Source organism: Rhinopithecus bieti, unplaced genomic scaffold (assembly GCF_001698545.2).
Source record: "Rhinopithecus bieti isolate Rb0 unplaced genomic scaffold, ASM169854v2 scaffold_13313, whole genome shotgun sequence".
Taxonomy (NCBI): domain Eukaryota; kingdom Metazoa; phylum Chordata; class Mammalia; order Primates; family Cercopithecidae; genus Rhinopithecus; species Rhinopithecus bieti.
In genome coordinates, this window is record NW_016807444.1 from 626287 (window position 1) to 639513 (window position 13227).

The 13227-nt window shown below is 41.0% G+C and overlaps 1 protein-coding gene across 1 annotated transcript in view; it reads right to left on the bottom strand.

Annotated features, from left to right (window-relative positions):
• Positions 1-10981, bottom strand: part of LOC108535757 (CUB and sushi domain-containing protein 3-like) — a 460532-nt gene extending 449551 nt beyond the window's left edge. The window contains exon 1 of the mRNA XM_017882026.1: positions 10719-10981. Coding sequence (XP_017737515.1) covers positions 10719-10896 — 178 coding nt within the window. The 5' untranslated portion in view covers positions 10897-10981. The remainder of the gene's footprint in view (positions 1-10718) is intronic.
• Positions 10982-13227: the final 2246 nt, after the last annotated feature.

Genomic DNA, 13227 nt, shown 5'->3' on the forward strand with positions numbered 1-13227 from the left:
CCCTAGAACTTGAAGTATAATAAAAATAAATAAATAAATAAATAAATACATAAATAAATAAAAAAGAAAAGAAAAAAAGGAAATGCAGGTAGCTCAGCATAAATTCATTACTGACATTTAGTTGAGATTCAAATTATACTTCTGATAATGGATTCAGAGGAGCCATTTCTGCATAATGAAAGTATATATAGTTTAAAACTGAAAACTAAATCACTTCTAAAATTACAAATTAGCTTAATTTAAAGCTTTTTTTTTTTACTTATTGACTAAGTTGATAAACTTCACTGTGGGTGTATCCATTATGTGGTACCTTATATGTTACTTTAGGAGAAAATAAAATAAGAACATTTTTCCTCAAATATCTTTCAAATCAGATAACTCCCATAATGTAAACAAGAAAAAAAAATAAAAAGATTTAAAAGAAACAAAACATAGCCCGATATAAAGCTAAAATACATATTTGAGAAATTAGACTAATATCAAATAATATCAAATAACAAAACACAGCTGAAAATTTTATTAAGTAGCTATCGAAGAAGAAACAAATGGCTAATAAGAATGTGAACTAGTTTGGAAAATGTTGTTTTGATTATCTACCTCTCCCTAAATCATGAAAATGAGATGTCAAGTGAATTTGTGATTTTAAATCTCAATAAAATCAAACAAATATGAACAACAATCAGACGCATTCTAAAATGAAGAACTTGGCTGATGATCAATTTTCAACATTAAATAAAATTTTGGAATGAATAGTTGTAGAAAACAGACTCGGAGACAAATTATAAATGTACCTTTATCTGGGACGTTGCCAACCTTGGAGAAATGTACATCCACCTGTCATAAGATTATATATCAAAACGATTTAAAATAAGAATGGCCTATGAAGAAGTATTAAATGCAGTAAGTATATCCTATGACTAATACACATGAGGACATTATTAGGATAACTTACTTTTAAAATTGAAGAGACAGGTTAAAATAAAATTTCTGAAATATAACAACAAATAAAGCTTTAATAATGCATGTAGAAAAAGGCTAGTTTATATTCGGAGAGTCTGTAAAGCTTAGAAATGACAAAGGTAATATAATTATATATGAAAATACATTTTATCATCTTTGCAAGAAAATGTAATGCTAAATTTGAGCACTTAAGTATAATTTAATAAAAACATTTTTTCTTTCATAGAGTGATGTATATCTATATTCCCCCCAGGTAATCCTTAAGTTAATCTTTAGATTGCATATGAAATTTCCCATTTGCCTGTATTAATATGTATCTGTGTCTCCTTACACAATTACTTCAAAAAGTCTAGTTTTAATTCTGATCAGGATGTTGGGGTAGGCACAGTGGTCTCTCCTTTCAATGAGCTTTACTCTCATAAACCAATTATGTCTAAGAAAAAAAGAGGCTCATAAAACAGTATCAAATACAAGAAAACTACACTGGACAAGTAAAGACTGGCTTTCACTCTCTAGCTTGGCAAGCCATTTCATTTTTCTGGCCTGTCCCCTCTTCTATGTCAAGATACACAGCTACCCCTGAATTTTTAACTAAAGGGCACTTATGGACTGAAATAGACTTTGTGAATGGAACTTGGATATGCATATTTCAATTTTGAAAAATATGTATTTGCCCCCACAAATAAATCTAAGGTATATTTCCTGCCTAGTAAACACTAGATTGGGGACACTGTGAGAACGTTCATATCCTTTAAATTGTGTAGAGCTGAGTGGAAGATTAAGATACCAAATAAAACAATTTTATTTTTCAATATTTATGATACAATTTTATCAATTATTTTATATGTGAAGTTCATAAATTTATCGGCTTTCATAACTTTTAAATTTTACTCAAGAGCTCTCCATTAGGAGCTAACAGTTATAATGTTTACCTCTGTTTTATCTTACTTAATGTGCTAGTTTTATATTTTATAGTGTCATATTTAACATATGTATTATCTATGCATTTACTTCGCTTGCTATTATAAAATCAGAAAGTTTCTTTTACATCTATTGTACAGATCATTTAGAGAACAAGCTTAGTCAAGTTAAATGAAAGATGTTGAAAATTACAAAACCAATTAAGTTTTGTGTTATTGTAATTGTGGGATATCTATCTATCTATCTATCTATCTATCTATCTATCTATCTATGTAATCATGACTATTGATCTTAAGTTTTCTCCTAAATTGTATTTTCAGGGGCTCAGTGATTCTCTTAAAAATGAAGAGGTTTAATTGGTAATTTAGTCATTTACATTTTTCTTTTAGATTTTGGTAAGTCTATGGCTTATGAATCTGTTATCCTTTCAGATTTCACCTAACCCTAGCTAACTGTATGATCCTGGCAGATCATTGAACTTTGGACTCAGGAAAATGTGTATTATTTGAAAATGGGGATAATAATCTCTATATAGGAGATAATAGCTATCTCAAAGATACTTACTAGAATTCAATACAGGAAGACAAGGGAGAAAAGAACTTTTTGAGATGTAAAGGACACTTTAGCTAAGGGCTTAGCAGAAAACATCACCCATGAAAAGACACAACAAAGAATTTTATCCTGGTACCATTTCCCAAAACATGAGAATGTCTTCTATCCTCTCTATATAGTAACTCTGATTACTCTGGAGTCAACCAGATAAACTTATACAACAGAACACTATGGCAAAGTCCTTGCTTTTTTAGCTATTTGGGATGTAATAAGTCTACTTTTATGGAGTCTATTTCCATTTACAAACTTCCTCTCAAAGTGGTATTTGACCATATTTTTTAATGTCGTAGTTAAAAAAATCCCCACTGTTATTTTAAACACATGACCATTAATATTCCTTTAAAAATTGCTAACATCAAGCAAAGAAAAGCTTCGTAATCTTAAACATTACAGACTTAGCTTTTAAGGGAATCACTCATTACTTTTACATATTTCAATCATTTTCTGAACATTTCAACTCCTCAGAGTAGAATTTATTAACTTCGCAAATTTTACTCCCATATCATAAAATGTCTTTAAAATATTTCAAATATCACTAAAATTGAGGGTAACCACTTAACACATGGATTGTTCTTATACCATTAATATTTATAAAATGTATTATTGTTTCTTATAGAATTTTGAATGACAATTGTCTTATATATGTAATGTGAAAAAATATGCAGATGAAAATGTGACTAGAGAGAATGCATAAATCTCATGTAAGTATAACTTAAACATAATAAAACCCATGAAAAACTAAAGATAGAACTATTTATCTAGATTTAAAAGCTTTTAAGTAAGAAGTTGTGTATAGATTATAAGAAATAAATAAAATTCGATTTTAAGTACTGCTCCTCAATGTTCTTTTGAGACATGAAAAAGTCAATACACTGATTTATTTATAGACTTATAAGTCAAGAAATAAATTTTACTGAAGATACAATTAGTTATTTATTTGAAGTACACATTATATCAGATTTAGAAAAGTTTTTCATTCCATAATTATCTCCTTTTGTCTTCTACCAAATAAGTAAGTATCATTTTAAAATTTTACCACAGACATATAATTACAAATACTAATTGATATATAGTACTGAAATATTAATTTTTCTGATTGACTATCTTCATTGGTGTCATCTGAGCTAACTTTCTAATAAAATTCCTAAGGTAAAGTAGAAAAAGAATTGAACATGCACTTGAATGCCCTGTCATCTAGTCTCAGTTCTGGAATTAATGGTCTTTGTAAACTACCAAAAATTACTTGTCCTTTTTTGGCATGTGTGCTTATTGTATAATATATGGCAGTGAACTAGTTGATATTTAAGGACCTATGAATGTCATGATTTGTGACAAGATGAATGAACAAATTCATGTTAGTACATCAATCAATCACTATTAAAAGAAACCAATATCAGAATGCAAGGGATGAAATCAGCACAGGAGTAGAGGTAGCCTTTTTTTTCTTTTTTCTTTTTTTTTTTTTTTTTTTTTTTTTTTTTTTTTTTTTTGAACTGTGAGTCTGCCCCTTATTCATATAGCCAGCACCAGAAGCAAATGTGTAAAGGTGATAAGCAGCAGTTTCAGAATGTTTCTCAGCTGTATAATAGCCTGGGAACTTAGCCAAAGTGAAATAATAGCTAGTGAGAAGAGGCTACACTTTTTATTTACTGTTATGGAAAAGTGAAGGTGGTGGTGTTAGAGATAAAGTGTGAGTTCATACAGGCTTCGCATGTGCATGTTTATTTGAATAATATCAGCAATAGCTACTAGTGCCAAGCACTGGGCTAGGCACGTGATTTATGTCATCTCCCTATAAACTCCCCATATTGTCATGTATTTTTTTTTTTTACAGATAATAAAACTGAAGCTTAGGAAAATTGAATTGCTAGTCTAAAGATAATTGTTGGCAAAAATCATTATTTGACCTTCAGTGGCTCCAGAGCCCTTGCTCTTTCCACTTTACTGTAATGTTGCTCAAATTTTAGGGTGCAATCAGGACTTACCTAGATGACTTGTTAAAACCACCAGTGTCTGTGCCCAACTCCCAAAGCAACTGATTCAACAGACCTTATCTGGGAAACTGAGGTATTTTTGTCGCTAAAAAGTTTTTAGAAAATGCTGGTACTACTTGTTGGAGAACACTTTGAAAATCACTGTAGTCCAAACATTTAAGGGCCTGAACTGAATAATGTGGTGATATCTAATGCCACATAATTGTCATTGTTATTTTCCGTCCAACCACAGGTATATAATGCATATGTTAATATAAATTTAGACATTTTAGAGATTTCAAATTAGGTTGCCGGTAGCAAATTATCACTATATAGAAAATATTAATCATTAGGAATCCTTAACCAGCACCAAACAATAGCTTAGCAAAGGGTCTTAGCACACGAAATATATTTGATGGCTGCAAGACTGGGGCCTTAAGAGAAGGAAAGGTGACCATCAGCATTGAGGCTGTGAATACAGGAAGGTCTTCAACAAATTGATTTTCTCTGTGATACTTTGAAAAGTGATGTTCCTGAAGAGAATAAGAGCCTCACAAGGGACCCGATTCTTAGAAAACCTTGCAAGCATGGAGGTAGGTATACCCAGAAATACCGTGAATCACCCACCTGCTCACTCTGAGAGCAGAAAGATGAATTTGGTAATCACAGTGTCTGTAATGGCACCATTCACATACTCATCCAAAGTCCAAATCAGTATTTCCACGGTATTCTAAATTATATACTCCTTTGGATTACGAGTAAAGGGAACAGAAGAAAGAGAGGGAAAAAGTAGCTAAAGCTATGTTTTAATATATATGTAGATAAAATAAAGTGTTCTTAGATTTTATTTGTATCTTACACATTATTTTCTTAATCTCTCATTTACAACCATTTTATTTCTAATTTTCCAAATCTTGGAACTCAAAGTACAAGGTGGAGTATTTTCTCAAACGGTCATGCTGCCTAAAGGAACTGGTGCCTTACCAGGCATATGCTTGGTGCTTTCAAATAGACAAAATATTGAAGGCGTTTGATATCCTTAAGCCTTTTCTGAAGCCCCTGATGAGTAAGTAGAAGAGAAACACCCTTTGGAACACATGGAGAAGTATATTTGAAGGGTAAGGAAGTAAACTTGAGTTACTTCCACTTTTTTTTTGCATTTGAGATCTTAGAAAAACGTTTTAAGGTCAGAGTTTTATTCCCCACATGAGTACAAAGGCATTATTAACTGCACACCTCTCCTACTTTTTTTTTTATCAGCTTTCACTCATGATAGAGTTTTACTGTACTTAGAACCATGTACAGATGACATTTGTTGTCTATTTGTTACTTCATTTTTCTGTAGACACCAAATTTTGTGTTTAGGGAAAAGACGTGTATACTCCAAATCCATTCAGCTACCCCACAAATAGAAATGCTAATTAAGATCATGAACGGTAATAACTACTGGAACGAAGCCTTTGCTCCTGGAGTACTTGATTTATTGAGTAATTCTGCTCTTTTTCTCCTTGAAGGATCTCAAGCGAGCTGGCGTCAGGTTTTCAAGATGCTGAAACCTGCTCCTTAATTATTTCTGCTCACATACTCTTCCAATGAGGGCGTGATGCAGCACCCGCCTCCTCCCCAACCGGATGATTCCGGAAAGTACGGTGCTGCAAAAGGACATTTCAGAGAGCTTTCAACAAACTAAGTGTCCGGTGAAGTTCAGCTCCGAATACTGTTCAAGTCCTGTCAGTCTGGTAAATTGGATTAACTTAGCAACTGGGTGGTGCAAAGTCTCCCCAAAGGCAGCACCGCGTTCAGGGAGAAGAGAACCCGCCTCATGCCTGAGCCCATCTTTCTTCCGTCGGTTGTCCTCCTTCATTATTATTCTGCAATGCACAGCAATCCCCGTGCGTGCCCCTGTGTCAGCCCCTTAGCTGGCCACTCCAGCGGGGCTGGGAGAAGACCACCTTGGCTACTCAAATGACACTGTGCTGTTTAATTTCTTCTGCTCTCTCCCTTAGAGTCTGACTAATTCCTTGCAGCACTTGAGCCTGGGGGCTGCCCTCCTGCTGGCCTTTCCCTCCTCGTTGAACGGATCTGGGGGACCGGGACGTTGTAGAAGAGCCACAATCCCCACTCGTTGTTTCCCCAGTGTGCTTTCCGAACTCCCCGAGTGAGTCTTAGATAAGTTATTTGAGTGAGGACAGCGCTGCGGTCCGCCTGGAGAAAGGGAGCTTCCTCCGCACTTCTGTTTCATCGTGACAGCAGTGGTCGCATCACCACTGACCATCTGGAGTCCTGGGAACATTAACGCACTGTTACCCGCCAGGCGTTTCTGCCTAGGACACACTCACACCCACCCTCGGAGCCTCCTAAAGGCTTCTCGGTGTCAATTCATGTGTCCTCCTCCCAGAAACACACACACACACACACACACACACACACACACACATACGCGCGCGCGCGCATACACACACACCCACGCACATGAAGAGCCAAGTCAGTCACTCAGTTTCAACCACGGATGGTCAATGAAAAATTCAGGGAGGCTGGTCTTCTTAAATAAATTAATAAGTATTCCCAGAGGAAATAGATGTGAGGGAGGGGAACCTGTCAGAACTACAGCAGGAGGGGCCCCTGACTCAAACACAAACGTTGCCTTTGAGTGGGTGTCTCAGTCCTGCTAGTGTTGGGGGAAGGGTTTTGGTAATGGTTTTGGCCAGGTGGGTTTTTGTTTGCTGTTACTGTTTTGAAAAGACATTGATTCCCCTTCCCCCAGTCCCCTTTGTAAAGCTCTCTCAAGCTAAGACAGATCTTTTCCTGATGTGTTGGGTAAGACTGTCGCCTTATGGGCGAGGACTGTGGGTGTCAGTCCCCGGGGACACACGCGGGGCTGAAAGCTTCGGATATGGCCACCTGGGCGGGCGTCGGTAAAAGGTGCTAATGAGTTCCTCTGGCAGCTCTTCCCCCTCATTAAGACACCCGCGCCCCTCTGCCGTGGCAACTAACTGCGGGAGATGATGCGATTTCCACTTTTCCAAAAGACCTCTGTGGCAGGAGTGGTGTCTCCTTGGAATCTCAGAGCACAAGCAGAAACGTGGATCCTTCAAGAAGTAGCTCTGGCAAGAATCCTTGGAGAGACGCTCTGGCGTGGGGTGCGCGACGAGGCACCCGGTCTCCCACCTGCTGCCTACCCAGAGATCTGTACCTTCGCGGTACCTTCGCTGCACGGTGTGTATTCCCCTGGGATCCATTGACAAGCAGCGTGGGAAAGCATCCCATGGGTGTCTCTTTACATGGGCGGGATGCTTAAGCACGACTTGGAGATTCACAGTTTCTATCTGGGTGAGACCTAAACAGACACGCTGCAGCTGGAGGCATTTCAGAAACCTCTGCCTGTGTGTGTGTGCATGTGTACGTGTGTGGGGGGTTTGTTGGGGGAAGGAGGGGAGTTCAGTTTGAAATAGGCATGGATCAAGTCTAAGCAGCACCTGTCCTGCCCCACCCGTCAATTTGGTGCCCTCCACAGCCTTTTATTTCACATGATGACAGTGGAAATGAAATGCCAGTTAAAGATTGTTTTCCTTTTCAGCCCCACCCGAGTGGTTCAGGCCTACTTACCTAAGACCACTTTCTACACTCTGAGGCGTTTCCTCCCACTAAGCCTCTTTGTCATTGCTGTTGCACGAAAAGGTGAGATGGTGGAGGGGTGAAAATTATAGGCAGATGGTGGAATTCTCGTCGCTAGACCGGTTCACATGGAAAACTGCGTGCCTCTGACTTCCTGGACCCTCACGCTAGTCTAGATTAGAACCTGCAAAATCCTTACAACGGCTCCCCAGTCTGAGATTTTCCATGGACCTGACAGTGCAGAAGAAAGTGTAGAAGACAAAAGCGGGCATAGACACTGGGGCAAACAACGTTTAAGGCATTGCAGCAATCTTGGCTTTAGGAAAGCCTTGAGACAGGTGAAATTAAAATAAAATGAGGAAAGGGAGAGTAACAAGCAACTATCAAAATTGGCATTATTCGGAGATTGACAGCAGGTCTAAAACATACAGCCTATGCAAGTTTCTCAGAATTTGGGGACAGTATTCCAAGTCTCAAAATGTAGGAGATGCCTTCCAAGTGCCAGGATGAGTGACAATGAATAACTTTATTGACACTGAAAAAATGTGTTTTTTTCCGTATAGTTTGTAGAATATTGATTTTTGCACAGGATAAAAGAAGGCTATGACATACTCTTCCTTCTCAACATTTCCAAAGCTAAACCGATTATATCAGTCCAAAGTAAATTAACGCGCCTTTCCTTTCTGTCGGCGCATCTCATTCGGAAAATACGGTAGGTGCGGGCAGCCGGAGCTCTAATTGCAGGCGGCGCGGATCAGCGTTTGTCAGGCTGGAATGCTCGCCCCGCTTCGGAGACTTCCCTCCCCCTCATCTGCCCCCGAATGTGTTTTGGCTCAACAGGTATCACAGGAAAACTCGCACTTGAACCCTGGTCATCTTCTCACAGGAGCCACCCTTACATTTTTCTGCCAGGGCTGCTGCTGGCTATTCGCGCCTCCCCCACGCGGAGCGCGCGTGTAGCAGGCAGCCCCAGGGCCATCCATTAACCACCAACTCCCAGTGGCAGGCGGACTAAGCATAAATGTGTGGCTCCTCACATGTCGAGCCAGCGACAAAGAAACCTTGTAAGCATCCTGAGCCGCGTTTTGTACATTAGGCAGTGTAGTTGTGCCACTTAGGACAAGCTTTTCGGCTCAGAGCTGCTCTGAGGCCCCAGAGGGAAAGGAAAAATCAAGCTGTAAGAAGCAGGTTGGGATTACAAGGCAGTTGCTGCCACAGAGACCGGGGCGACTTCCTGGCATTTTGGGATGTAAATTAAAATTCGAGACATGCCACCCATCATTGGTCATAGTAGAGGGAGAGGTAACCTCTCCAGCTCCCTCCTCCCAAAACATGAATTATCATTTCCACTGAATGCAAATGAGCCGCCTTCCGTGGGGGGACAGCCAGCTGCAAGCTGGACAATAAACTGTTTCATAGAGACGCGGCCCGATTGCGGTTCAGAGAGGCACTCCTTTACAAAGGAAGAAGCGTCCAGTTTGTGTTGACAGCCCTGGCGCGCCTGGGCCAAAACAGCACCCCTTTCCCGCGATCCCCGCCCCCCCCCCCACCCGCGACACACAGACGCCCGGGATTTGAAACTAGCTTCACTGAAAGCGACATCCATCGCGTCTATTGGAGCTGCCATGAGTATGGAGAGGTGATTGTTCAAAAAATGATGGCATGAGTCATAGACACCTCCTGAGTATTCTTTGCAGCAATTAATGGGCAGCAGGGTGCAGGAGAAGTTGTGGAAGAGAGCTATGGATCTATTTCCTCCCTAAGGAAAGCTCTTTTTCCAATGATCCTGACTGTCCCTTGCCTTCCTGCTTGGGAATGCATTTTACATCTCATCTACCCCCTCCCCTTGTCTGTGCATGTGACACTCACTCTACCTGTCTGAACACTGAGACTTGCTGGGGATTTTCTTTTTGGTCGTCAGCTAATGACTTTCCTTCTACCTTCATTCATCCCCTAAGGTGGTCCTTTACGCTTCATGGCATTTCAGACCCTTTGAAAGCCTCATTTTTTGCCAAACCTCTACCACAGGTCCTAGGGAAGCTCCCCTACATTTAACATTGCATAGAAGCCCACGTAGAAATAATTTACATACATATGCATGCAGACATTCATGTTGGTGTGGCAGTGCTTGGAAGATCCCTGTGCCCTCATGCATTTAAAATCAACACATTCCTAGCACATCGGTAACTTTCTTTCCTGAAAGGGTTAAAAAGCATTTAGACCAGAGTCTTTAATATAAATATTCCACCCAAAGCATCAACCCCTAGTGATCTGACGAGAAATCAAGGTAATCCTCACCACTAAGAAAAGTCTCGCAGAGGAATTCTGCCTGGATATCCACTAGTTAGAGGCTATACTAACCAACTCACGTATTCGTTTGAGCATACTGCAAGAATATTTATTGAGCACAAGCTCAATCACCGCATTGAACGCCAAATCTGGCAAGCAAAATGCATTTCCTATCTAAGGCAAAGCAAAATGCAATTCCCTATAAAAGGGGGGGGAAGAAAGAGAGGGGGAAACCGACATCATGATTATTTTATCGGTGCAAATTGCAAAGTAAGCTACCAGCCTCTCTCCATCTACAAGTCAGCCCATCTCCATCCAAAGCGGAGAAGACCCCCAAAGCAGACCTACCTTTCACACAAGACACCGTCAATAAAAAGACGAGGTTCCAAAACGTAAATCCACTTTTAATCCCCATTTTCTTCATCAGGATGAAGTCTAGGCGGCCACATTTAGCGCATCTTCGCGTGCCAGGCTCCCAGGGTTTGGATTCCTTTGCTCGGCTTTCCCCTTTGCGGATCCCTTTCATATTATTCGCGAGCTCCTAATTCCTGCTCCTCAGCCCGGCGCAGTGGAGTTGTTGCTGTTGTTGGTGCGCGGTCACAGCTCGGAGTGAATGGTGTTTCTGGGATACCACAGCAACCTTGACGAGGACTCAACCATCTCTCCAACGGGGGCACAAAGTCTCCGCTACTCTGGATTCTGTCTTTTCTTGTGCGTTTTTTCCCCTCCACCAAAATCTACCCCAATTCTAGCTCGTTATAGCAACCACCAGAAACCACTAGTGAGCCTTTAAAAGCCCAGCTCTGCTCTCTGATAAACTCCACACAATGTTTGAAATTAAGGGGCTTGCTTTTTTTCCCCGAATAGATCAATTCTGCCTGTAAAAGCAGCCCAAGAAATAATACGTTAGTGAGCTCTCCGTTGCAGGCTGCGAATACAGAAGCATGTCAAAGGAATATTTTAATCGGAGGATCTGTGTTGCTTTTGGGGAAACGGTGACGATAATGAATCGGGCTCCATCGATGCCCATGTCGTTATAATGGGACATGTGTTACTACTGTAGTTGCAGTATATTTCAAGCAGGCTTCTCCCATTTATTATCCTGTGATTTAATTGAAAAACGAAATCACAGAGAATTTTCTCAAAAAATTCTTCCTTCACACAGAGAAGAATGTATTTGAACACATGTATTCACATATTCAAATAACTACGTGTAAACCCGTTAGCAGGTTTTTATGATTCGGTAAAGGGATTATCATCCATGGCCTGGGCGGGGGTGGGGTGAGGAGGGAAGTCAGTATCGTTTCCTCAAATAGTTCGCCCTTTCATCCTCCCAACCCCCATTTCAGTTGGTGTGTGCCGCAGTTAAACTATCTGTGGTAGTTATCTAGAACGAACCCATTTGCCTTAATTCTGAATCGGTACCAAATATGTAAATAGGAGGTTTCTTTCAAAGCGAAAAATGTATGTATCTATACATCTGGATCTGCCTCCCCTTGCCCGCCCCCCGCCCGATGCACCAAGCAAGGGTTAAGGTTGCACAAGGGAAGAGTTCTTGCGCCATCTACTGGCCGTCTTCGAGCCGCCGGTTCTTCCTTCGCATGTATAAGGGACCCTGTTTTTCCCATCCCTTGGTGTAGGGGAGCTGTGTCCCCAAGACCAGCAGGTCGTGCTCCTTGATTTTTTTTCCACCACTGTCGTGACCCAAATCTTTCAATGAACAAGTTCCTTAGATTAGGCAACTGATTGGTGATCTGACCTTTTCGGGAACCTGGTCCCCTTTCAGCCGTGGGGAGTGCCACAGTGCTAGTTCTGAAACAGGATATTGCTGCTGCCTGTGGCTCCATTTAACTGCCTCAGGCTATGAGAGGCGAGAGCGTCTATCTACAAGGCTTAGTCTAGAGGAGTGCCCAACTTGAGTCTGCAGCTCCACGCACTGTGCACAAATAATGGGTTTGGTCCCGTGCGCCACACTATTACCCTGGCCAGCTTTTGCCCCTTGGCTCGCACTGGAGCTGCCCGCTCAGCAGAGCAAGGCGGTAGCATCTGGAGGGAGTTCCGCTCTGGGAAGTGGGCACACTGCGAGTGTCCATAGGTTTGAGTGGCGAGTGAGTTCAATCTGCAGGCATAGGAAGGCTTCTGAGTTCTCGGGGTACGTGGCATTGTGTGTGGATCTGTGATTCTCCCAGTTCGTGTGTGTGTGTGTGTCTACGGGAGCAGGAGCACAAGCGCGCTGTAGTGAGAGATAAGTGTGCGTGTTTATGAAAGATACAAAGAGTGATTTGCCATGCGTGGGTGTTTTCCCAAGTGTATTTTTGCAGCACATATGCGTGTGCATGCCTGTGTGTGTTTGTGTGTTACAGAGGGATTTCTCTCCTGCGTAGGGAGCTGTAGCAAAAGGTAAAAAAGCTGTAGACGCCCAACTGACCTCATTAAATTCAGAGAGATACTTTAAGAGCCCTCAGGCAGAACACTGTCCCTTCTTTTCAGTGCTCTCTTTCATTGTCTGCATATGCAGGTTTGGAAGGGGAGTGGGCCACAAGCTAGGGACTAGATCATGACGGGCAGGACGAACATGGAAAACGACATTAGTCTGCTTAGCCACCTTGGCAGCTGCTCTGGCATTGATTTCAGTCAAGATGTCAGTGTGTGGTGTTGCTGCTGTTGCGTATGCTGGGCTGGACCACCAGTTAGAGATGCAAACAGGTCCTTGGACTTAATGAGGATGCTCAACAAAATCCTCCTTATCAAGTTTGCAGAGGTTAGTCACCCCAACTGAATTTACTTTTATTAAAAGAAACAAAATACTGGGGTTTGTGAAATTTATTTGAACACATAACACATGGCTATAGCTATA